Consider the following 26,492-nt stretch of genomic DNA (forward strand, 5'->3'; position numbering starts at 1 on the left):
GAAGTCTACACATTGGACTTTTAGACAAAGACTTGAAATCCTCCATAATAAATATGTTCAAAGAACTAAAAGAAATCATGTCAGCAAATAGAGAGTATCAATGAAGAAATAAAAATTATAAAAGAAAGAAATACCAAATCTACATAGACTCTTCCAGAAAATGGAAGAAGCAGGAATTCTTCCTAACTCTACCCATGAAGCCGACCTCCTGATACCAAATCAGACTGAGACATTACAAGAAAACTATAGACCCATATTTCTCATGAACAAAATACAAAAAAGTTAACTTCTAAATTAAATTTTAGAAAATCAAGTTAACCAATTTATAAAAATGATAACATACCATGACTAAACAGGGTTAATTCTAACAATGAAAGTATAGTTTAAATTTGAAAATCAATGTAATTTACCATATTAACATAAATTAATAAAGACAAATCATGTGATTATTTTAATAGCTACAGAAAGAGCATTTGACGAAAATCCAACATCCATTTCTAATACAAACTCTTTGGAAACCAGGAAATGAAGGAAATTACCTGATAAGGGACATTTATTTAAAAACCTATGATAATATCATACTTAATGGTGAAAGACTAAATGCTTTCCCACTCACTACCCATAAGGTCATGTACTCTCATCATTTCTATTTGACATTATAACACCATACTGGAGATTTATCCTATGCGATAAGGCAAAAATACAAGAATAAAAATAAAAATAAAAGGCATCCAGTTTGGAAAGGAAGAAATTAAACTGGTTTTTATTTGCTTGAATGTTTATGTAGAGAATCTAGTAAAATATACTGAAAAGCTACTAAAACTAAAAAGACATTTTAGTAAAATGGCATAGTACAAGTTCAACATACAACAATCAGTAGTATTTCTATAAATGAGCAACAAACAATTATAAACTGAAATTGGTAAATAATATCATTTACATATGAAATACTCAGGAATAAATGAGTCAAATATGTGTAGGACTTGTACCCTGAAAACTGAAAAAAAAAAAAAACCCAAAAAACAGTGCTGAGAGAAATTAAAGAAGATCTCAATAAATGAAGAAATATATCATGTTAATGAGTCAGATTACTCAACATTGTTAACATGACAGTTCTCCCCATACTCATCTGTGGATTCGAGGCAATGCCAGTTGAAACTCTAGTAGGCTCTGCTGTAAAACAAGCTTATTCTAAAATTCATGTGGACATAAAAAGGACCTTGAATAGCTAAACCAACATTAAAAAAGGACAAAGTTGGAGGACCAAAAATATCCAATTCCAAGACATATCATAAAACTGTAGTAATCAAGAAAATGTGTTACTGATGTAAAGACCGAGAAGTAGATCAATGGATCAGAATAGAGTCCGGAAACAAACCCACACATATACTGACGACCGATTTTCACAGAAGTGCAAGAAGGCCATTCATCTGAGGCAGGATTGCTTTTTCAATGAATGGTGCTGGGACAACCAGATATGCAAAGGCAAACAAAATAAACCTTCTGATCCAAATCTCATACCATATATAAAAATTAACAAAAACAGGTCATAGACTTAAATATAAAACCTGAAATTATAAAACTTTTATAAGAAGACATAGGAGAAAACGTTTGTGACTTAGGTAAAGGCTGCTTAGATACTATAACTAAAGCATGATTCATAAAAGAAAAAAATTGATAAATTGGACTTCATCAAAATAAAGCTTGCTCTTCGAAAGCCACTGTTAAGAGAATGAAAAGGGAAAACGGAGCCTGGGGGGAAATATTTGCAAATCGTGTAGCTGATGAAGAACATATCAAAATATATAAAGACCACTGTGACGCCACACACCTGACAATGGATGGGTCTGATCTCACAAAGGGGAGGGGTAAGAAAAAGGCTAAAAAATGGATAAGGTAAGAACTTGGGAAAAAAAAAAAAGAAGGTTGCAAACAATAGGGTATTTTAGGGAAAAAAGATAAACTCCTTCCTTCTCATGGACAGGAAAAGGAACTTGAGGGTGTCTGGAATGGGATTATTACAAAGATGGAATCAACACATAGTGGGGGATTGACAGCATACTTAGAATTAACCCTTATGGCTCTACTCTATTAAGAGATTTCATTCATTCATTCAAGTTCACATTTGAGTGTTCATAAAGGACTTGAATATGATTGACCACCTGAATTAACTTTTCTCTGATCAAAGCTGTTAATGAAATAAAACATTCTATATTAAAAAAAAAAAAGGCCCTAACAAACTCAAGTTAAAAACAGACTGACAAGGAATATCAATACTACTTATTAAGGACTGTAACATATTTACAGAAATTTCATTACAAACTCTGACTTAGGCAGCAGATAATAACATCAGAGGGGCATGAGATACAAAGGGTGCAAGTCTAAGACTTTTAAGAAAATGCCTTTGTTAAATTAACCTACTGGAGTTTCTTCTTGATAATCTTAAAAAGGAAGTGTAGCTTTACTAAAATGCGTAAAAATTACTTGCACAGAAGTGCTTGACATTTCTAAAAAAAATAAGAAAGAATAAACACGACAAGAAATTCAAGTGGAAGTGGTAAGAGGTAGTCCTGCATGGCTTATTTATATATTCTGGTCAACCAACTAAATAAGCAGATGTTGCAAACTGAATGGCAAGACTGCAAAGAAACACAAAAATGAGCCTCTGTCCATTTACTTGGGTAGAATGGACTCACTTAGATAAATTAAAGAAATAAAGAAATGACTTATTTGTACATAGTGGGCTATAATATTTTCACCTTTAACTCGCCTACAGTTTTCAGGTCATGAGAAATGTATCTTAATTCATCCTTACTTCTAAGAAATTACTAGTATAGGGAAAGCCCAAAGGCTGCAGATGAACTTGAGCATTTAGACATATCTGAACTTCTCATGAAAATTTATTTTCAGAAGCTTGGTAAGTGCTCTATGCTCAAAAGGAAAAGTCAAGCTACCGTCACAGCCTTTAGAAGCTGGGATGTTTTGTGAGTTTTGTTTTTTTTTTTTTAAACTTGAATCAGGAGAGCGTGGTGTGGTTGGATCTCTGTTATCACTTGAAAATAGGTATCCAATGCAGTCAGAGTGACTACAGTCTCTCATTTGCATTTTAGGTAAAAGTTCTATTAGTTTTTATAAAACATGCTTAAAAACACCAAGAACACTGTTGCCATAATGTATTAAATATGGTTATTTTTTGGTTGCTGAAACAGTTTGTCCTCATTGTTCCAGGGTACTTTATATATATATAATCTGTCATTGAGTATAAACTCCTTAGGGGCAATAACTGTATTATCATTATATAAAATTTCACTTTTTTGGAGAATGGAACTGAAAACTTTCCTGGCAGATGTAACAAGAACAAAAACCTGAAAAACCCGGGATGTGTGTGTGTATCCTTTGACTGGCGACAGGAAAGCCTGGAAAGAAAAGGAGATTAGGAAACAGAGGACCCGTGTTCTGGAACCGGGTCTGCCACTTAGTACCCACAGTGACCTGAAACAAGTCCCAGCCTCGAAGATCTTGTTTCTGCATATGTAAGACAGGGGTCAGGATACGGGTCTGCAGGGAAATGGTGGGAATCAAATGGGATAATGTGAGTGACTGTGCTCTGAAGTGATGATACAGGGCTATAGGTAGTTAGAGCATCATCAATAGATTTTCTCTTTCGGAAAGAAAGATTTTTAGGCTTCCAGTAAAATGGTATTTTACCAAGAAGCCTGACAACACTAAATACGATTTAAAAACAAAGAAACAAAGAAACAAAGAAACAAAGAAACACACACTGCAGTAGTCTGGGCTCTTCAGTGCTGGTCTGTGCGGTGACACAGACAAGCCCTGTGAAATTTATGCAAGGCTTTCGCCCTTAGTTTTCTTGACTAGAACACAGAGGGGATGTGGAATTTCTAAGGAATCTTCTAGGTCATGATTCTGTGACTCTTTAAAGCACCATTTAAAAACTTTATTTATCTTTCCTCTGTAGAATGAAACATTTCTCATGAGATAACGCATGAGTTTATTTGATAATTCCTGTAAATTAGACTCTCACCTACATCAGAATTTTTGAACTGAAAGAGACATATTATTCTTCAAAAGGTCAAAGCGGGTAGCAGGGTTAACTTGAACTATGTTCCTGAAGGAAATTCAGCAGGGATCATCCGGGTGCATTTGTATACAAGCATATACTCATATGCATATGAGGGGATGGTGGTGGTTGAACAGGAGGGCACGACAGGTATCTAGGCTGTTCGAGGCTGTTACACTCATGTGTTAGTTTGCTAGTGATGTGTGAATATGAAGTTTGGGCTGAAAGTTAGGTACAAAATGATCTGCAGTGATAAAAAAAATGAGAAATACTCTGGGAAGTGTTTTGATGTTATTTTTTTTGAGGTAAAAGGGATTTTCTATTTATGTATTAAGTGACACAGCGAGTACCAAATAAAAATACAAAAACTTCCTAGTGATCTTTAAAATAAATACCTCAAAATAAACTGCTTAAATTTATTAGTCATATTTAGAAAATACACAATGATAATGTTTTGGGTATTAGCGCTTTTTCTTTAGTGCCTCAAAATAGGTATTTCATATGTATTTTTTTAACCACATCATCTACTTATTTTCAGTTAATGTCATTTTAAAATGTTACTCAAATAGGGATGCTTGGGTGGCTCAGTTGGTTGAGCGTCTGACTCTTGATTTTGGCTCAGGTCATGATCTCAGGATCACAGGATCAAGCCCCCTTGGCTCCTTACTCAGTGGGGAGTCTGCTTGGGATTCTCTCCCTACCCACCCCCCACGTGTGCATATAGTCTCTCTCTCTCTCTCAAATAAATGAATAAAATCTTTAAAAAAATAAAGTGTTACTCAAAAATAAAAGACAAAGTAGGTCCACAAAAACAAAAATTTAGTGTGTTAATTTTATTTAATATTATTTCTTGTAACTTAGTTATGGACATCCTCATAGTCCAACTTAACCCTTTCAAAAATCAATGATCTGAAATTGAACTTTTGGTGTAATGTCATAAAAAGAGAAACGGAGATATTGTCCTTAAAAAAAAAACAACCCAATAATCATCGCAAATTATTTAGGAGGGAAAGTTGCTTACTGTGTCATGGACTCCGAGCCCAGTCTGAAATCCTGGGACTTGTCCTTAATGACTGGCTGCTGTGAAAGAAGAACAACAATGGGTAAGGAAAGACTAGGTGAAGACAGCGCAGGCAATACTCACAACTTGCTGAATGAGAGAGCGTGCCCATTCTGAACATAAATGTCTATCAGCATTGTTTCTTCACTCCTATGGGAAACCAAGGAACTGGTTCTCCAGATCATCTGAGCACTCTTTACACCTGCAGTCAGTTTGCAGGGATGTGGCAAAAAAGTCAGGTGTGAATCAGTCTCAGTTAATCTAGAAATACTCTGTGGAGATCGCTTAAGTTCTAAATTTATCTTTCATCATTGCAGCTTTCCTTCCTCATCTTTTGGGTGCAATTTATATTTTCATAGTGACGGTAATCATGGAGCTATATGTAAAATTTTGCATCTGAAAACTGTCTTCTAAAAAATTTGTTCAGTATGTATTTTACTGATGGCCCCTTCCTGAGGAAAACAAATTAATAAGCACTTCCAGTGATGCAGATTGTACTGAGGGTCTTGTGAGACGGTTCCTCTGGGATTCAAGCATTAACCCCAGATGAAAGTACCAATGTTGCTATAAAATTCACTACAAATGATTTTTTAGAGATAATTACATGTTAGGGAAAGAATTCATTTAAAATTCACATAGAAAATATACATTGTTCTTATGTTGAAGTTGTGAGTTATATACAAATGAAAGGGATATACCATATCTACTTGATTATTTAAATAAAAAAAAACCCTCAGAAAACAAAAAATCAAAATGAAATGAAAGAAAAGGAGTCCAACCTTTTCTTTCAGGCTTAAGCTGTTTGAGTAACTACTACTTTCCCTTTCTTATCTTTCCTGTAGCTTGTTTCGCTTTGTAGATTTCCTGCTCCACAATCAGATTTCTGCAAGATTTGGCACTGAATATCTTCAAACAAGTACTACTGATCATAAAGATTTCAAAAGGATAGTGTTTTCTGGATCATAATTATGTCATATTTTGCTCTCTGTACAGCTTTAAATTAAGCACATCATAAAAACAAGAATAAAAGAGCAAAAAGACTTGGTGGTGAAAGGTGGATGTTGGAGCAAGTGACCCAATTTCAAGAAACAACAAAAGAACCAGTAACACCTTGATTTTTCTTTACTGGTGAAGATGATCTGACTCAGTTCAAATGCGTTTGGGGAAAAAAAAGTACAAACACATGAAAAACTTCAATTCAAGGAGTAATTCAGATTGCAGAACAATCTACCTGTCCTCAATCCGACAGAGCAAGAAGCAAAGAAAATCATCAAACTCTAAACTAAGAAAGCAGCAATTATAACTGAATTTCTTTAGTTTTCCCCCAGACTTAAGAAATAAATTCCCAACATAGCAATCAAATTAATTTTATTTTTTACACGGTCTAAGTATTACTTCTATCTCTTTGCCCATAGCAACATCTCACCATAAACGTATGTATAATGTGTGAAACTTTGTAAAATTCTGGATTAAAAAAAAAAACAACCCTCAACATAACAGTTCTAATCAGAATCTGAACCTACTCCAGAGGTTGAGGGAAGAGAAGTCAGACACTTATAAATAATGCTAAATCGATGTTACTTTTAATTATTTGTGACCTTGACAAATGAGTAACAACATATTGTCACGTGTAGATCTTACCAAACCTGCTTTTAATAGTCTGTTCATGTGAAATGGATGCTGCCATGTCCTCAAAAAGTTTGTCTGAAGTGGGTTTAACAGTGTCCCTGCCACCTTTCCTACTGTATTACTGTGTTATAGTAACTGGCACATTCAAGTCCTTTTTCATGATGCAAAGGTGGCTTAAATTGTGTTCAAATCCTATGAATCCCAAGTTAATAGGGTATCCACATTACAAGTTTAAACACTCATTTGTTAAAGGACACTTATTTAATTCGGACCAATATTCCACTTCTAAACACCTTTACTCACTCATTCCTTGGTCTCAGCAGCAGCACGCCATATGGGTAGTTACTCATGGAGGCAGGAGGAGGGGGAAGAAGGAGGTGTCTCTGTGAGCTGTTTTGTTTCATCTTCTCTTTTAACAAAAAAGCCCCCAACGCTATAATACAATCAGCCCATAAGCACCCCCCACCATCAACAAGACCAAGGAACACAACTGCCCTCCTTTCCCTCCTGTCCACGCACACCTCTCACAGTTGTTTTGTGACTTTGTTTCCTCTTCACAGATAACCTTGATTTGGAGAGGAGGGGATGAAGAGAGGAAGATGAGCAAAGCAAAGGAAATGAATGAAAGGACCAGAATCCAGAGGCTCCTGCTTCCCAAACCCTCCAGCTTCTCAGTGATGCTTTTAAATTTAGAGGCAGTGAAACGTAAACATGAAAGGAATGATTAATGGCATGATTTTAAGTGCCTCCACTGATTACACGGAGATTCACCAAGAAGAAAACAACTCATGAACAGCTTTGTAAAAGAGAAATGGGCCATGCAAAAAACTCACCCAAATATTTCTGTAAACTTGAGGAACAAATGTAAAATTAGGTAAATGTTCAATTGATGTCCGTTGTAGCTTGCACACCAGTGAGCTTTAAGTCAGGCAAATTTATGACACAGTATAGCTCTATATCTATGTGCTGCTTATAATACCTCCCGATATCTTCTACCTTGTCCATATTTTTAATACCTATAATTTACTTATACCCACTTTGCAGGGATTTTTAAAAAAGAGAGAGAGGAAAACCACCCCCACCAGAGCTGGTGGTTAAGTTCCAGTCTTGGTTCTGTCATTAACTTTCTGTGTGGCCTGAGCATAAGCCACTTAACTTCTCTTGGGATCTGTTTTTTACTTGAAAATGAACAGATGGGGCTCAGAACAAAAGCATGAACGACCACAGCACCATTCTTGTATTTTACAGATGAGGAAATGGAGGCCCAGAGTCACCAAGGTTACAGAAGTCACCTGAAGGCTATAATTCTGTTTTTTCAAACTGATTTAACATCAAAACTAGTTTTCAGAACAGTTTTGGGCCTCGTATATAAACACTTAAGCATAGAATTACTGGAGGTGAAGCTAGGTTTGGTGGCCAGGCAAACCCTGTCTTCCCAGCCCTACTCCCCAGAGCCCTAAAGAGTAGGGGTCTACAGAGTCTTTAGATCACTGGACTAGACAAGCTCTTCCAGATTTCCTCTGTTGTTAAAATTCTGCTTCCAGGAGCACAATTTTGCAATATTATATATTCATATAAGTTTGCTGTTGATTCTTTGATTTTAGAATTTATTACTGATTATGTGAATTATACTTGATGAATCATAATGCTTTTCTTTAAGGACAAAATAGTCTCTTGCATCAAGACACAGTTTCTAGAAATATATTAAAACAAAAAGCAAAGGTCTTCATCTTGGTTCATGGCTTGTAGTTTTTGGTACTAACTGTGCCAGTTAAAAAAACACCAGATATTTATGAAACCCCACTCTGTAAGTGAGGCACTGTGCTAGACGTCCTGGGGGTACAAAGCTCAGTAGGCTGTAAGAGTTTAGAATCGAATGGGGAACGATGTGGATACAACCAGGGGATAAACATTATGATAAAGGTAAAAAGAAAATGCGTGGAAATAAAGGAACAGTAGCCTTGAATTGTAACTTAAGGTTTGAGAAGGACTCACAGAGGAGGGAGCATTTAGCGAGATCTTAAAGAGATGAATTGAAATTCTGATAACTAGAGAAGCACAAAAAACTATATAGTTCCAGAAAACAGGGCAAGCAGAGGCTTGAGGAATGTCTGCAGGGCAGCCTACTCCGGAGGTCATTTTAGATGATGAAGAGAAGTAGGTCAGAACTCAATTCAACGTTCATAGTGTGGGGTCTAGATAAACATTTACGAGATTCGGACTTTATAGCCAAGCGTAGGGCCAACTAAGATTTCTGAGCTGGTAAGTCACATGACTTGATTTCTATTTTAGCAAGGTATCGCCTCTGTGGTAGGCAGGGAACAGGTGCTTTAAAGACTGGAGAATGGAAGAGTGAAGACTGCTGGAGGCCGGGACCAGGGGGCCGTTTCATGGCAATATCCTTCCCAGGCTCTCTTCTCAGTTCACTCCAAAAAAAAAACAAAAAAAAAAAACAAAAAAAAAACCTGGCATCCCTAATACTCCTGCCTTTGTCCTTTCCACTCTTTATATTCCTGTTTCCATGCATTTAACTGGTGTGTTTAGGCTAACGACTTCCAAATCAACACCATGAAACCAGGTTTCAAGTTTTCTTCAAAGTGATTTGGCAATTGCCACTTTTCAGCACATTTTGTAAACACAATTTTTTTCTGAAAACACAGTTTCATCAAAACTACCTAGCAAGTCTGAGTTTTCAGCAGATCTCTCCTGAGTTCCATCGATGTCAGTAAGATATCTGCAACTGGCTGCCACACAGACACTGCCAACTTTGTGAGTCTCAAACGGAAGTGTTTCTTATACTCTTACACACCGAGATGGTCAAATCAGAAACCCAGATGTCTCCTTTACCTTCACATCCATTGAGTCACCACGTCCTAGTTTCTCACTGTATTTGGCTTGGATTATTCCAACAGCTTCTCCTGCTTAGTTCCTTTGGTACTGCTTTTTTCCAGTTTTTTCAAAGTTTCTAGAGTGAGCTTTTTTGGTTTGTTTTTTAGAAAGAGTGAGCGGGGGAGGGGGGCGCAAAGGGAGAAGGAGAGAGAGAGGGAATCCTAAGCAGGCTCTGTACCCAGCACGGAGCCCAACGCGGGATTCGATCTTGTGACCCGGAGGATCATGACCTGAGCCAAAACCAAAAGTCAGATGCTTAATGGACTGAGCCACCCAGGTGCCCCTAGAGTGAGCTTTTGAAACAACCAATTCGATCATGCTATCTTCCATGCTTTAAATTCTTCAGTGGCTCCCTACTACCTGCAGTATAAAACCCAGCTTTTTTTTTTTTTTTTAAGATTTTATTTATTTATTTGACAGAGATAGAGACAGCCAGGGAGAGAGGGAACACAAGCAGGGGGAGTGGGAGAGGAAGAAGCAGGCTCATAGCGGAGGAGCCTGATGTGGGGCTTGATCCCATAACGCCGGGATCACGCCCTGAGCTGAAGGCAGACGCTTAACCGCTGTGCCACCCAGGAGCCCCTAAAACCCAGCTTCTTAACATGTCATACAGGGACCTTATCCTGTCCACTTGCTCAGGTCCAGCAGTTTGTTTTTAAACTTTGCCTCCCAAGTGCTAGCCATGATGCAATATTTGTGGCAGCCCCCATGCACCATGTCTTAGCATGGATCTGCTCAATCTGCCAGGAATGCCCTTCCTCCTGTGAAACTCAATTTAGAAATTGATTCTTCTAGAAAGCTCTACTGACCTCAGTAAGCTTAGGTCAGGGACCATTTCTATCTGTTCTTGCATTTCGTGTAGAAGTCTATCATCCTCTTGTGCTGCAAAAACCCCTGATGTTTGACTACCTGCCAGCTCTTTCAAGAGAGAACTCCCTGAAGATGAGGGCAGACGATGGGCATATTAGACCAGAGATTCCAGAATGATATCTACATAAAAATTTCTGGGATGCAGTTAGAAATACACCTGGGGATTCAGGATAGGAGTCAGGATTACAGAATTTGATACATTCAAAAAACCAAAGTATTATCTGAGACTGTGGAGGTAGAAGGGATAATCTAGAAAAATACGTTAGAGAAAAATATAAAACAATAGAAAAGATGCAGCAGCATGTATGTTGGAGAAGGCTTGCCTTACCATGGCTCGGCCAGAGGAGGAGGAAGGAGCCCTAAGTGGAGTGTTACAAAAGGAGAGAGAAACAGCAGAGAGACAGTGGTGTCAATGATCCCGAATGTTGGGGGTATGAAGTATTTCTTTACATTGTCTGTTAACTGCCGCGTTTGTTCCTTCCCTCCACTCTGTGCTTCATCCCTTGTCCCTTCCCCCTGTGACCAGCTGGCTTTTCAATTTTTCTGATGAGCATTTCTGGCCACTTTAGGGCTTTTGCACCTGTGGTTGCTAGTGCCTCAAATGTACCCTCCTCATAAAAACTAACCATCTACTTCTCACCACATGGCCTCATAGTCTCCCTTCACTGTCCTCTCACTGCTTCTATGCTTCCTTTTGTGACTCACTAATTACAATGACTTTCACTCATTAGACTGTAACTTCTGTAAGTGGAGGGGCTGTTTGTTTAATTTGCCATTCTACCATCCAGACAACATTCCACCACAGTGCCTGGGAAAGCAGCAGGCATTCAGTATGTATGTGTGAAATGAATAAATAATGAAGATGCCGAAGGACTGGAAGAATGAGGATGGGCCTCCCTGATGGGGGCGGCTAGAAGGATGTGGGAGGGGAAGATGACCAAAACTACAAGTGGAGGGTTCAGCTATAGAAAGAAGGGTGCTTCTTTCTGTGGGAGACCTGAAAGTGGCTGGAGAAGGAGGGCAAAATTAACAGAAATACAGAGAAAGGAGAGAGGGGTAGAGAAAATTCATGTCGGATAAGTTCTCTTCAGTAAGAGGTTAGGGACCTGAGGAATGTGGACAGTACTGTTACTGAGCGGGGTCAAGAATGGGGTGGGGAGTCAGTCAGGAAGAACAAAAAAGATGATCGAGACCATGGGCCTCACTGAGGCTGGGAATCAATCACAAACATGACACAGAGACACGCAGGGACAATTATGTGACTTTCTTTGGCAGTGATAAAATTCCAGAGGCTAAGAACAAAAAATGGGCAACTAGTTTGCCCCCCAGCCTGGGGACTGGTAAAAGAAGTAGGCCCAGTCACACGCTCCAAATACTACACATGCGTCTGGCATCAAATTGGTAAATAATTGCTGCTTCCACGCATTTATTTCCTGGTGCCCCGAGTGACCTGATTTGGAGAGAATGAAAAAATGTCTGCAGATAACCAGGAAGGCAGGAAGCATCAGAATGCCACCTCATCTCTCTTTCTTTAATTCTTGCAAACTACAGAATCATTTGGGTCATCTAGTTCCTCTTCTGGGACGGAACTGTTCCTTGGAGATGGGAGGTGAAGGAAGGAACCTGGAGAGGCTGACGGAGACCTAGCGGTGTCGTGAAGTCCATGGCGGCGCTCTGTGCACTGTTGAGCAGCCACTGCGCGCAGCACCAGCGCAGCGGACCCCGGCAGGGGTCCGGGCTGACTTGGAAGACTCACGATGACCTCAGCACAGCTGATCCGATTTGTCTACCGGATCCTTCCATCACTCAATAAACATTCACTGGATACCTGCTTTGCACTAGATGCTGGGAATTCGATTCTGAACATGACACGGTCCCTGCCTTCAAGGAACGTTTAGCCCTTTTATTTCCATCCAGAGAGGAAGAAAGAAATTGAAGAAAAAAGTTGGACACATGAGCCGTGCTAGAAGTAGCAGGTTATATTTTTTCCTTTTAAACCAACTCCCTTTGCCTGAACTTCTCCTTCTTCATCTTTATTATAAAGACTTAATAGGTTTTGTGAAACAACGATGTAACTTTGTAATAAAGTTTCAAAATGCAACTGATCCTCATTATTTGTGGATTGCCTGTGCAAATTCACCTCCTCACTACAGCTCATTTGTAACCCCCATCAATACCTGCGGTGCTTGTCACAGCCATCGGAACACACTCACACAGGCAGCGTGCTGAAAATTTGAGCTGCCTGATGCACACAATCCCAGCTCAAGTTGGAACACTAGAAACTTCTAATGCTTTGGCATGGTTCAAACACTCTAATTTCAGCTTTCACACTGTAAATAAGTACCCTTTCGTGGCCTATGTATGGCTACGTTTTTCACATTTTTGTGTTTTGTTGGTGATTCTGTGGTTTAAAATGATCCCTAACCAATGGGCTGAAGTGTTGTCTAGTGTGACTAAATGCAAGAAGGCTGATGTGCCTTAGATAAAATACATGTGTTGACCGAGCTTTGTTCAGGCACAAATCCAGTACTGCTGGATAGGAATTCAACTTTAATGAATCAACAATATATATTAAATAAAGTGTCTTTACACTTTACACCAGCTGATGAAAATGTTAGGACCAGAGGCTCACAGGAGCCTAAGCCTTTATCTTCCCTAGGAGCACTGGCTCAGTGTTCACTCATTCAGCATTCATGGTGAATTCAGAGAACATAACTACTATGAAAAATCAGAATCCACTCTATGTTTTTCATCATGGCTTCTGTGTATCCACCAATTTACTGTTCTTCACCTTCTCTTATTCCTGACACACCTAGGAAGTTTTTGGAAGCTCTGTCTCAATCAAATCATAATCATTTACTGAGAATATTCTATGTACGGTACTAAGGTGGGAGGCTTTGGAGGGAATAGGGCCACGGGGAAGTTGACTCCCACTGGTTTCACACAGGTGTGGGCAATGCTTTAGAAGCTGCTGTAGAATTTATGGGACTTCATCAAGATTAAAAGTTTCTGCACAGCCAAGGAAACAGTCAGAAAAACTAAGAGGCAGCCCACGGAATGGGAGAATATATTTGCAAATGACACTACAGATAAAGGACTGGTATCCAAGATCTACAAAGAACTTCTCAAACTCAATACACGAGAAACAAATAAACAAATCAAAAAATGGGCAGAAGATATGAACAGACACTTTTCCAATGAAGACATACAAATGGCTAACAGGCACATGAAAAAATGTTCAAAATCATTAGCCATCAAGGAAATTAAAATCAAAACCACACTGAGATACCACCTTACGCCAGTTAGAATGGCAAAAATCGACAAGGCAAGAAACAACAATTGTTGGAGAGGATGTGGAGAAAGGGGATCCCTCCTACATTGTTGGTGGGAATGCAAGTTGGTACAGCCACTGTGGAAAACAGTGTGGAGGTCCCTTAAAAAGTTAAAAATTGAGCTACCCTATGATCCAGCCATTGCACTACTGGGTGTTTACCCCAAAGATACAGACGTAGTAAAGAGAAGAGCCATATGCACCCCAATGTTCATAGCAGCAATGTCCACAATAGCTAAATCGTGGAAGGATCCGAGCTGCCCTTCAACAGATGACTGGATTAAGAAGTTGTGGTCCATATATACAATGGAATATTACTTAGCTATCAGAAAGAACGAGTTCTCAACATTTGCTACAACATGGACGGCACTGGAGGAGATAATGCTAAGTGAAATAAGTCAAGCCGAGAAAGACAACTATCATATGATTTCTCTCATCTATGGAACATAAGAACTAGAATGATCAGTAGGGGAAGAAAGGGATAAAGAAAGGGGGGGTAATCAGAAGGGGGAATGAAACATGAAAGACCATGGACTATGAGAAACAAACTGAGGGCTACAGAGGGGAGGGGGGTGGGGGAATGGGATAGGCCGGTGATGGGTAGTAAGGAGGGCACGTATTGCATGGTGCACTGGGTGTTATACACAACTAATGAATCATCGAGCCTTACATCGGAAACCGGGGATGTACTGTATGGTGACTAACATAATATAATAAAAAATCATTATAAAAAAAAGAAAAAAAAAGAAGCTGCTGTAGAGTCAGGTCAACTTGGAGTTTATACCCAGAGATTATGGGATCTGAAGTAGCTATGCTATTCCTCTAATGAGACTGGAAGAGCCTTCTCGAGCAAAATTCCATAACTCTTGGGTCTACCAAGGAGGCTTTCAGAAATATGTTGAGGGTAGCATCTGGCACCAAGATTTTTACACAAGTGTAAAAGGTGATTCTGAGGCCTAGCAGTTTGAGAACTATTAACCTGGCATATATCGAATTGGCAACTTGTTGGGTAGGAGAGCTAAGGATAATTTTGGACTTGGGTGTCTGAAGCCGACTTAGTGAGTGTAGCTTAGTAGTCAATAAGCATGGATTGTTGTGATCTCCTCCCTTTCTTGCTCTCTTCCCTTCTTCTGGTTTGAATCTCGATTCTTACTGGACCTACCCATGAAGGACTTCAATTTCCCTCCTGATAAACAATACTAAACAGACTTAGTGAGGCTGTGTCTCATAATTTAGTGAGGGCAAATGTATGTACAAATAACTTGGCGCCGAGGTAGCAGGTGATAAACGGAATAAGAGACAAAGGATGTGCCATGAGATTATGCAGGAGGAAGATTTCTCTGACCAAGTGGAGGTTCCGGCCAGTCCCTCTGCAGTCTAAGTGAATGATTCCTCATTCCTCATTATTCCACTATGCACACATATGCACATATATCCATATTAGTTTAAACAAAATTGTTCAGTGATGTTGCTTTTAACTTTGCTCTTTACATCTTTTTAATAGCTTTACATCTACTACGTGTATCTGAGCACAAAACACACTTTTGTCTTAACAATATAATGTAAACTTTATCAGCTATAAGAATGAATAACTATACATGGTATTTGTGGTAATTACAAAGTTGTGATAAAAAATGTGACCCGCACTGTAAGATTGTTCATATGGGAAAATTCAATTTGAAATGTAATTTAGACTTTCACCTGTCAGTGAGTTTAAGGATAGGGCAATATTTGGCCTCATGATCTTGGCCTAGGCATGTTTTTCTACAGTAATCTTGGGAATGATGCTGTTTTCTAGTCAGTGACTCTGCAAGCTGGTATCACACGGGCACAGATTTTCTTACAAAGGAGATGCCAACCTCTGGAGGTCTATCGAGAATTCTATATTTTGTGTAAGACACAACAGTGTATAACAGAGGCTGCAACTTCAACATACCCACAGATAAATCGGGCTAAAAGGAAAGAAAAAGCTCATTAAGCACAAAAAAGTTCTATAGAAGAGTGATAAAAGCAAGTCTGTTTCAATGTGTTGTATTGTATGCAGGGTTTGTGTGGATAAAAAAAAGGTTCGGAATGTCAACTGAAGGAGAACCATGTTAAAATCAGAGAGCATTATGGCATTATTAGGACTGCTAAGTAATGACAAAAACATTAGCATACGGTGACTTTCTAAGGCAAAGGAAATAAATGCTAGTCAAGAGCGATCTACAGGTCTACGTAAGTGAGAGACATTTTACATATCCTCTTTCCGCTGACTCTCACACGGCTTGACATACTTTCATGTGAAGCTATTGCTTTTAAGTAAGATAGTCTATAACTCTAGCACCACTACTTATATACTTGCCAGAAATGGAAAATGAAGGCCAAATTTCAGTAACAGGACCTTAAAATAAAAATTGTAATTTAAAGAAACACATATGTATGTACATAACAATATTACATATTTTTAAAATTAAAATAGAGCAGTAGTTCTCAACTGGAGGGGGTGATTTTTGTCCCCCAGGAGAAATGTGGCAATGTCTGGAAGATAGTTTTGATTGTCACAACTAGAGGGGATTACTGCTTGTGGCATCCAGTGGATTAGTGGATAGAGGCCAGGGATACCTCTAAACATTCTACAATACACAACATATTCCCTCAAAGAATTATCTAGCCCAAAATGCCAGTGTGCCAAGGCTGAGAATCCTTGGAGTGCTTGATGAAACAAGAGGACAGCAGAGTTTGGGTATCAGAGACCTTCAGAAAAAAAGGACATGCTGATAGTCGAATCAGAAGACAGGGTGACTGATAATAATCAATTCTGCCACTATCTAAAGGACAATTTACTACTAGGAATGACTGCTGGGAAGTTCTCCCAACAATATCTTAAACACTTTAGATCTGTGATAGATTATTAGAGGGATGTTGCTGACATTTAGGTTAACCTTTGAAAATATCATCATGAAGAACACGATATTATTCCATCAAACAACTCTTAAAGTCACAGTAAGACAGAGTAATGGGCCAAGGGGAACAATGGTTTGACACAGTACAAGATCATTTATTTTATACTTTTTATGTATACTCAGATACGGTGGAGGCGAAGCTCCAGGGGGATTCTCTCTCAGCCCCTTTACTTTGGAACTGGCAATTATCTAGGTCTTGGCCCCAGGCTACATAAACTGAGAAGACAAGTTGTTAGTGTGGTCTCACTCTGCTGAAGGTCAGAGGGTCCTGGAGACAAGGAGGGAAACTGCCCCAAATAGCAAGCAACATAGCTGCTGAGGGGAAGAGACAGAGTTGGGGCTGAGGTACAAGTGTCAAATACACTGGCCGAGGCAAAGGTGTAAAGGAGAATGAGTAGAGAAACTGGATCACCAGACCTGTAAGAAGGTCAAGACTGTATGGTTTCCTTTCAGGGTAAGAGAGTTTCTGCAGGCTTTTAGAGTTTGTCCGTGAAGAACATTTAGGAACATTACTGTTGGGAGCAGAGTCTCTGGGTGTGAGGTGACTCACACTTGCTTTGCTGTCACATCATCGGGGTTCACTTACTTTCTCTGCAGAACATGTTCTCTCTCTAACAGAAAATTCTCAAATGTAAATAATGGTTTTTGAAATTAATATTTTTTCTCACAATATTTATAAGTTATTGAAACAAATTATAAAGAAAAATATATATCCATATTGTCGGCATTGAGATTCTTTATGGGACACAAACAAGAACTTTGGCTTTAGGGGCGCCTGGGTGGCTCAGCTGTTAAGCGTCAGCTTTAGGCCCAGGTTGTGATCCCAGGGTCCTGGGATCGAGCCCTGCATTGGGCTCCCTGCTCGGCGGGAAGCCTGCTTCTCCCTCTCCCAGTCCCCTTACTTGTGTTCCCTCCCTCGCTGTCTCTCACTGTCAAATAAATAAATAAAATCTAAAAAAAAAAAAAAAAAAAAAAAGAACTTTGGTTTTAAATTTACTTGTAAGTTAAGATTTTAGTTTAGTTCTCTTCAGATGAAGGAAGAAAACTTCAAACGTACCTGAAATTTTAAAACAAATCCAAACATAAGTTAACTTTTATCTACCTAATATAGCAAATTAGAGATAAATCACCTTTATTTTCTTTGATAGAATTACTAAAGTTAAAAAAAAGACATAAATCGGTATTATTCTTTTATTTTTTTAGGTGCAAAAAGTTGGTTTTATTAGAGCAAGGGGACAGGACCCGTGGGCAGAAAAATGTGCTGCTTTATCGGTATTATTCTTTAGCAATAGGAAGGAGGCAATAAAGTTATGATTTGTATTTTCAATGATTTAGTGTACAATTACTAACTTTTGGATATCTGGAAAATCTGCTTCAACATATCAAAAATAACCACTATCTTTATAAACAGGTTGTTGGATTTAACATAATAAAATCATATTGTTTCTGTGGTTAAAAATAATTCAGATGCACTCCTGGTAGAAGTACCAGTAAATGGAAATTTTTTTTTCTGTATGCAGCGATTTTTGAAAATAATGATATAGAGCCCAATTAATCCAGGCTTCATGAATTGTCTGACTCCTTTTGCGATGAAGAAGGTAAAGGAAAATTAGATATTCCGTAGATGAATACAGACATATGTACCTTGAAGGCAACTTATTTACTGCCTACTCTTTTTCTGAGAGGTTGACAGAATTACCAACATAAAAATTTGTGTGTGTTGTATGGCTTGGCTGGAAGAGGAACGACCATGGAGTTAACTGATGCTTCTTGGTTTTGTTTTGCTTTGGACAAGAAAAAAGTTGTTCCTGCACAAAACTGGAGTCTGCACTTTGGTTTAGGGTCAGCTCTTTTGAATAAGACCTGCCTATTCTCACTGATTCTAGATGCTAAGTAAAATGCTGAAAATAATTAAAACACTCTTCTCCTCATGGAAGGAGCTGAGCTACAATGGATAATTATTAGAGTTATCTTGGAATGACAAATCTAATAAATATTCTTTGAGTTTTTAGAGAAAAACAAAAACATCACAGTAATGTCTCCACACTTCCTGAAATAATCTAACATTCCTATGCACAATTATTACTCTATGTCTGGCATTTATACAAAAACATACTTAGTTGTGTCAGTGTTGAAATATTTATTTATTTATTTATTTATTTATTTAATTTATTTTTTAAATAAAGATTTTATTTATTTGACAGAGAGAGAGACAGCGAGAGAGGAAACACAAGCAGGGGGAGTGGGAGAGGGAGAAGCAGGCTTCCCGCTGAGCAGGGAGCCCGATGTGGGGCTCGATCCCAGAATGCTGGGATCATGACCTGAGCTGAAGGCAGACGCTTAACGACTGAGCCACCCAGGCGCCCCAGTGTTGAAATATTGAAAGAGTAGAAGGTACTTTTTTTTTCTTTTTTTTAAAGATTTTATTTATTTATTTGACAGAGAGAGCGCATAAGCAGGGGCAGTTGCAGGCAGAGAGAGAGGGAGAAGCAGGCTCCCTGCCAAGGAACCAGAAGTGGGGCTCAATCCCAGGGCTTTGGGATAATGACCTGAGCCAAAGGCAGACACTTCACCTACTGAGCCACCCAGGCGCCCTTAGAAGGTACTTTTCTACTTTGGGTTTCATTTTTAGGAAAAAAAAACCAAACATTTTCAGAAATCCAAAAATACTGGGCATAAATTTAGGAAATAAAAAAAAAGAAAATTAGTCATTTTAGTGACCAAATTCAAGTTTTTTGAAACTAAAAAACAATCTGTGCTAATAAGATATCCAGGATATATTGGTGGAAGAAAAAAATCAGAACATTAAGTATGATCCTAGTTTCATTGAAAAAAAGAACATACATGAATAAAGACATACGTGCTCACATATGCAAAAAATATTTTAATAGGACATGGAAGAAACTATTAGAATGAATACAAATATTAGCCAGACAGAGGGGTTTTATTTATTTTTTAGGATTTTATTTATTTATTTGACACAGAGAGAGAGAGAGAGAGAACACAAGCAGGGGGAGGGGCAGAGGGAGAGGAAGAAACAGGCTCCCCGCTGAGCAAACTCAGCTCCCCCCAACCCCCCAGGGCTCAATCCCAGGACCCTGGGATCATGACCTGAGCCAAAGGCAGATGCTTAACCAACTGAGTCACCCAGGCGCCCCAGGGGTTTTATTTCTTATTTACACTAATCTTTATTGGTTAAATTTTGAAAACTATGAGCATATATTATTTTTATAGTAAAACAGTTTAAAATTATTAAAACATTTTTTAAAACAGGAATTTTGACAACTTTCCTCCCCAAATAAATTGATGACATAGGTTCAAGCTTAGGCTGGCAAAAATAAAAAGCCTAAGAAAATAAGGTCCAAAATACTAACACAAATAAACCAAGGGTGTCAGCACTTTTTTTTTTTCCTCAAAGCTTCTCAGTTTTTTTTTCCCTCCCTGATAGCACCAATATTCTTCCTTCTATTAGACGCAAATTTACAGCACCTCATGGTAAAAACAGTCTGGAGTGAGCACGAGGAGCACATTCTCCTCTGATTCCCCTGCGGTAGGTAATTGCTGATGTGTCTGGGGACTCTCTGGCCTATCATGGAGAGTTGCCGCCTCAAGCCCTGTGCCCGCCTCCTGCCCTGGGAGAGCCCGGTGCTGCCCTCGCCCACTGACACTGCCGTGAACTCGACGAAAAGCTGGAGGGTACCTGGCGTGAGCAGCAACAGGACAGGTGTGTTCCACTTGGAAGGACTTAACAGGATTCAGCAGCTGCCAAGCTTTTTAAAAGGTATAATTTTACTTCTTATTCTATAGTTTGAATAGAGATAATTTAAAGAAGAAAAGAAAACTATTGAGGTTTCCTTTTTTCCTTAAAAAGTATAGAGAACAGAATTCTAAAAACTTGCACATGGAGATGGGTCCCGTGAAGCAGACCTAAAACAGGAATGTGAGAGGCAGGGGGACACAAACTGTGGCTGGCTTGTGCAGGTAGCAGCTGCCTGTCCATGTGCTGACTAGTGCGGGGAAAGGGCACTGGCCTGACAACAGGAAGGCCCAGCTCCTAACTAGGAGTCATTCTGAATAAAACTCTTACAGCGTTTCTGGATCTCGATTTCCTTACCTGTAAAATGAAGGAACTGACTAGCATCACCGTGGATGATCTCTAGGGTTCCTTCCAGGTCACCAATTCTGTAACTCGAAGAACATAGGGCCTTCCCCTCCCCAATTCTAGGCACTTATCATAAAAGACTACTTTTCATGTTCTTCTTTTTGAACATATCTTACATATGATAATAAATATAAAGCCTGCTCTTGAAATTAAACATCTGATAGAATTTGTGGCAGGATCTTGATAAAATCAAACCATTTATATCCTGATAAAGGAACTCAACTGAAGAAATGCAACTACGCCAGGTGCTAAGGAAGCCCAGGGACACATTTCTCAAGGGCTGGCTGTTGGCATTGTGACTCAGAGTGTGCCCAAGGCATTTTGATTACCTGGGACAACAGTACTGTTTCTTCTTTTTGCATAAGCAGAGATCATTCCTGATACTCTCCCGCAGAGCGAAGTCAAACATTATCTAACTATACACCTGGTACATCCATTCCCTAGGAGGAAAACCATGTAGAATTCTATTCTAAAATATGGATTCAGACCAAGCAGATCAAACCATGCTCTTCAACAAAAGAAATCTATGCATCTTAAACTCGAAAGGCCATTGAGTTCCCTCTCAACCCCGAGAACTTTACTACTCCTTGCCCACACGGAGTCCTATCCTCCACAACTTCCTTGCTTTACCTATTTTAAGTTTTTAAAATGCTTTATGTTGCATGTCTGCAAGTTCCTTGAGATCTATTTAGAATTAGTTTGGGCAGCAGTGGGATTAGCCTGAAGCAGACCTCGAGGGTCAAGATGGATATTTGAAGAATTGGTCCACTGGGATATAAATATAAAGATATACTTTAAGTATGGAGATCAGTCCGTGAGAGGAAAAAGCACACAGCATGAAAAAATCAATGAAGACTATGATGCAGTGAGCTCTTCTAAGTGGAGGAGGGGTGGCAGAGGCAGTGAGAACCGGGGACGCTGAGAAGCAGGTAAGAGGTGTCTATCCATAGGAACACAGGTGCATCAGGAAGAGAAAGGGGTGGCACCAACTTCCCAGGCAGCCAGTAAGATACTGACCAAGTTCCTTCTATCTCCTCCTCCAGCTGAGGCAGAAGTCGTTCAAGGCTACTGCACACAGACGTGGGGGTTGAGTAACCCCAATTTCAAAGATCAGCATGATGTGGGAGTCAGGGAGACCAGTAAGTCACTGTAAGTAGAGATTATGGCTTTCATAGCATCTCACACAGTTCTTGACACAGACTAGGCATATTGTGAACTGTTACGATGGCTCCGTGTTAATGTTATAAATGCTTTCATTGCATTTAATGTCTTTAGGTTGTACATTTACATCAGTCTCTCCCTAAATTCTTAAATCTGGTGCTCGCTTCCAAACAATGGATAACGTTACACATGTAGCATCTGCCCAAATTCCTTACCGATCCTTTGAACTGTATTCCCTACTGTCCCCATACTGTCACAGGCAACCATCGCCAAATATCCTTGCTGTATTTGAAACTGGCGCTTTACCTAGAAACATTTTTTTTCAGTTCTTTGTAGCATAGGCTTTTGCTCTCACATAACCCAATCATGAACCCCAGGGGTCTGGAGTTAACACTGGCCCCCTCTTACCTCTCTGTTGCTAATTTTAGGTTATTATACTTTCTGTCTTTCTTTTTTTTAAAGTCATCTCTACACCCAACATGGGGCTTGAACTCACAACCCCAAGATCAAAAGTTGCATGCTCTACCAACTGAGCCAGCCAGGTGCCCCGTAGGCTATACTCTCAAAACATTCCTCCTCAGATGCCTTGACACCTGCCTAGACTATCCCCTATTTGTCTTTGTAGCTGTTATCTTCAGACCTTGTGGTCGCGCTAACACATAATGGTTCTCAATGTTGGCTGTGCATTAAAATAATCTGGAAAGCTTTTGAAATCTACCCATGCTGAGATCCCATTTCAGACTAATTCAGTCACTTTGTGGGTATGGGGACATGCAACAGTATTTATTTTTTTAATTTCTTAGGTGATTTCAATGTGAAGCCAAGGGTGAGACATCTAACATAAGAGTCAAAGACTTCAGCTCTTGCTTTCCCAGTGTCCCCTGCATCCCAACTCTTGCAACCATCCCAGAAGTTTAAAATCCAAGAGTACAACCTGTCCACCACTCTGGGTCCTAATTACTTGGCCAGTTCAATTAGAATAATGTGTCCTTCAGTTGCACTTCCGCTCTTATACACACTCTGTGAATTTATCAGAACCTCAAGTTGCCTGCCATCTGAAGTATTAAGCAAGAGGGTGTGGGGGCTTACAGGCCGGAGCCCCAGCTTGTGGCTTCTTTAGTGGATGCCACCCTGCCTCCGCCTGGGTGTGCGGGCCTTCCTGCAACCTTCCAGACAACCTGCTTTCTCAGGTGGCCAGTCTTCTGATTCCATGTCCTTTCCAACCTGGAGGACCCTCTGGGGCGTGTCTGTCACTCCAGTGACTCTCCTAACAACACGATCAAAAGTCTCTTATCCTCTTGTGCTTTGGGCACATTCACAACTGCCCCAACTATGTAGCAAGCCCAATACGCCTTCTCCCCTGCTATGGCCGGGATGCTGAGCGCTACTGAAGAAAAAATCCAACCACACAGAATTATGCCGCCTACATTTTTACGGCATTCAAACAGCAGCTCTCAGCACTACTCATGAACTTGTATATGTTCCAAACGAGCTCCTGCTCCTACTACCCTTACGGTGCTCTAATGGTCACTATTCTTCCTAATTCCTTTGACCCTCCCTTTTGAAGAGGACCTCCTGTATGTTTCGGAGAACATAACGATGTCCTTAATTTCTAGACTTCCACTATCAACCTCTCTGCACCCCTCACTGATGTAGAGGGGCACGGCTGTAAGTTCAGCACTGCTGACATTTTTGGCCAGATAATCCTTTGGTGGGGTGGGGGTTGTCCTGTGCATTCTACACGTTTAGCAAGATCTATGACCCCCACCCATTAGATGCCAGTAGTATCCCCCCGCCTGCATATATTTGCAAAAACATCTCCAGACATTGCTGAAGCTCTCCCGTGAGGCAAAATCACCCCAGGCTGAAAACCACTGTTCTAAGCCAAGACTAATCTATCAACCTGTCTTTCTGATAAAAGCCTCTTGCTTCCTCCAAGATCCACATGTGCCTTCTTTATCTATCTCCAGCCTGAACCCGTCCATTGGTTTCATCTCCTTAGTATAGAAATTTCCATGTCACTCCAGTATCTTAGAAGTCATTCCTGGAGGTGTGTCACCCGCCAGTCACTGTGTGAGCTTTTTTCTTCTCCAAGTGAAGCTCTGGGAACGACTTCCATGAGCTCACTTGCGGGGGCCCCATTCTCCTCTCCAACCCCTGTCGTACTCGTGTCAATCACCGAGACTTCTGCAGCGGTGCCAGGTTCTCCCGTTCACCAACTGCTCAGACAGACGGACTGACTGGCTGTCTCCGACACTCCTGACGATACCCTCCTTGAACCTCCCTTCCCCCTGGTTTCTAGGGTACTTTTTTCTGGTTCTTCCTTCCACTTAGATTATTCTTTCTTAATCTCTCCTCTTCCTCAGACTGTCCCTTAAATACTAGTGTTCATGTGGGATTCTGTCCCTGGCCTTTCTCTCAGAACACTACAACATTTTTTTTCTGGGCTATCTATCTCCTTCAGTACAAGCTTCAACTCTTCTGCTATAATACAATGATTACATGAACTCCTCTCCCCCATGTGATCTGAAGCCCTACCTTCTCTCAAATTCCAGTCCTGCATGTCTGACTCCTTAGGGGGTATTTCTTTTTTTTTTTTTTTTTTTAAAGATTTTTTATTTATTTATTCGACAGAGATAGAGACAGCCAGCGAGAGAGGGAACACAAGCAGGGGGAGTGGGAGAGGAAGAAGCAGGCTCATAGCGGAGGAGCCTGATGTGGGGCTCGATCCCATAACGCTGGGATCACGCCCTGAGCCGAAGGCAGACGCTTAACTGCTGTGCCACCCAGGCGCCTTAGGGGGTATTTCTACCTGAGGGCACTACAGACACCACTAACAAGTCAAGATACCTAAAACTGAAGTCACAGCCTACTTCCTACCACTGCCTGTCTCTAGATCCCCAAATCTTCCTTATTCTTGTATTATTTCTATGATACCACCATCCATCCAGTTGTGTAATAAGCCAGGGGTTTAGCCCAATCCTAGATTCCAATTTCCCTAATCATATCCAATCAATCATAAAATCCTGTCAATTACACCTTATATCCTCCCCTCCAACCCCACTAGTTCAGGCTTTTATATTTTATTTCAGTGGTTTCCTAATGAATTTCCCTGACCCAGGTCTTAGATACCTCTAATCCAACCACTATGTGGCCATGCCATTACAATGTATTTTTAACATGCAATCTGTCCGTGTCACTCCCTGGACTACCTCCTCTAGGGGATCCCCTTTGTCTGAAGGATTTACAAGCTAAACATCTCAGCAGAGCACACTAGGCTCTCTATGGCCTGGCTCTTGCATTTCTCCTAGCCTCTCCATTAGCCCCTAAGCTCCCCAAACAGAACCGTACCATACCACACCTTTCTCAAGTTATTCCCTCTGCTAGAATGTCTTTTTCTAAGATTATCTACCTAGCATATACTTTTTCATTCTATAAGCCTCAGCTCAAGCATGACCCTCTCTGGAAGCTCTTCCTGGACTACCCAGGGCACATTTAGAGGGTTTCTTCCTGGGTGTTCCTAACCCTAACCCAATGCATTGTGCACATATCTTCGTTATAGTTCCTGCCATAGTCCGTTGGGATTGCCATAGTCCGTGGGTGTCTCACCCACCAGCCTGCAAGCTCCTGATAGGCAAGTGCTTTGCCTACTCAATCTCATTTCAGTGAGGACTAACAGAATGCCCAGCATGGAAATAAGCACTCGATAAATACGGCTGAATGACCGAATGACACACGAGAGGTTCAACTGTCAAAACAATCTCCCGGGGTGGGGGTGGGGGGGACGACAAAACTGTATCATGACATGGTATTTGTACCAAAAAATGTATGTCAGTTCAAGGAGTCAAGAAGTAAAGTTATTCAGCCTAAGGCAAGAGCTAATGTTACATAATAAAATAAGTTTAATAGGTAATATAGGTATAGTGCTTATTAAGCTTTTCTACCAAAGTACCGCTATCACCAAAAGAATACTGACTGATATCCCTGGGGGATCTGATGGCACAGCCTAAAAACCAGGACATTTCTCTAGCTGATTTATCCATATTCATTTTAACTTGAAAACATTTCCGAATTACTAGCAAGAGGAATGCTCCAGTAAAAGAGAACATGGTTATTCTGGGGGCCCCAATGACCTTTAGCATTACTGTGTACCCTCAGGTGGCGTTGATGAGAGTGCCAGCAGCACAGTTACAGAAACAAGTGTACTCTGGAGGTCGCGCCACACTTCAAGTCACAAGTTCCACTCTGGCGCCATATACCCCATCACCTGGGCTGTGCCCTGGGGTCTACGTTCATCTCTCTGAGCCTCCTTGGTTTCCTTATCTGGAAAATGGCTATAATAGTATTATACTAATAATTATAAA

At 40.1% G+C, this 26,492-nt stretch overlaps 1 protein-coding gene across 12 annotated transcripts in view; it reads right to left on the minus strand.

Moving 5' to 3' along the window:
- The window catches only part of AHI1 (Abelson helper integration site 1), a 210,066-nt gene that overhangs the window by 22,051 nt on the left and 161,523 nt on the right, over positions 1-26,492 (minus strand). For 8 of the 12 annotated variants that reach the window (XM_087865510.1, XM_045814755.2, XM_087865507.1 and 5 more), the window contains one exon: positions 5,103-5,161. The exons of 2 other annotated variants lie outside the window; for them this stretch is intronic. In XM_087865510.1, the coding sequence (XP_087721636.1) occupies positions 5,103-5,161 (59 nt within the window). Of the gene's footprint in view, positions 1-5,102; positions 5,162-26,492 lie in introns of those variants that run through there. 2 more of the 12 variants (XM_087865511.1, XR_006782862.2) reach the window with 1 other exon arrangement.

Source organism: Ursus americanus, chromosome 11 (assembly GCF_024610735.1).
Source record: "Ursus americanus isolate L20-20 chromosome 11, mUrsAme1.1.p, whole genome shotgun sequence".
Lineage (NCBI taxonomy): Eukaryota > Metazoa > Chordata > Mammalia > Carnivora > Ursidae > Ursus > Ursus americanus.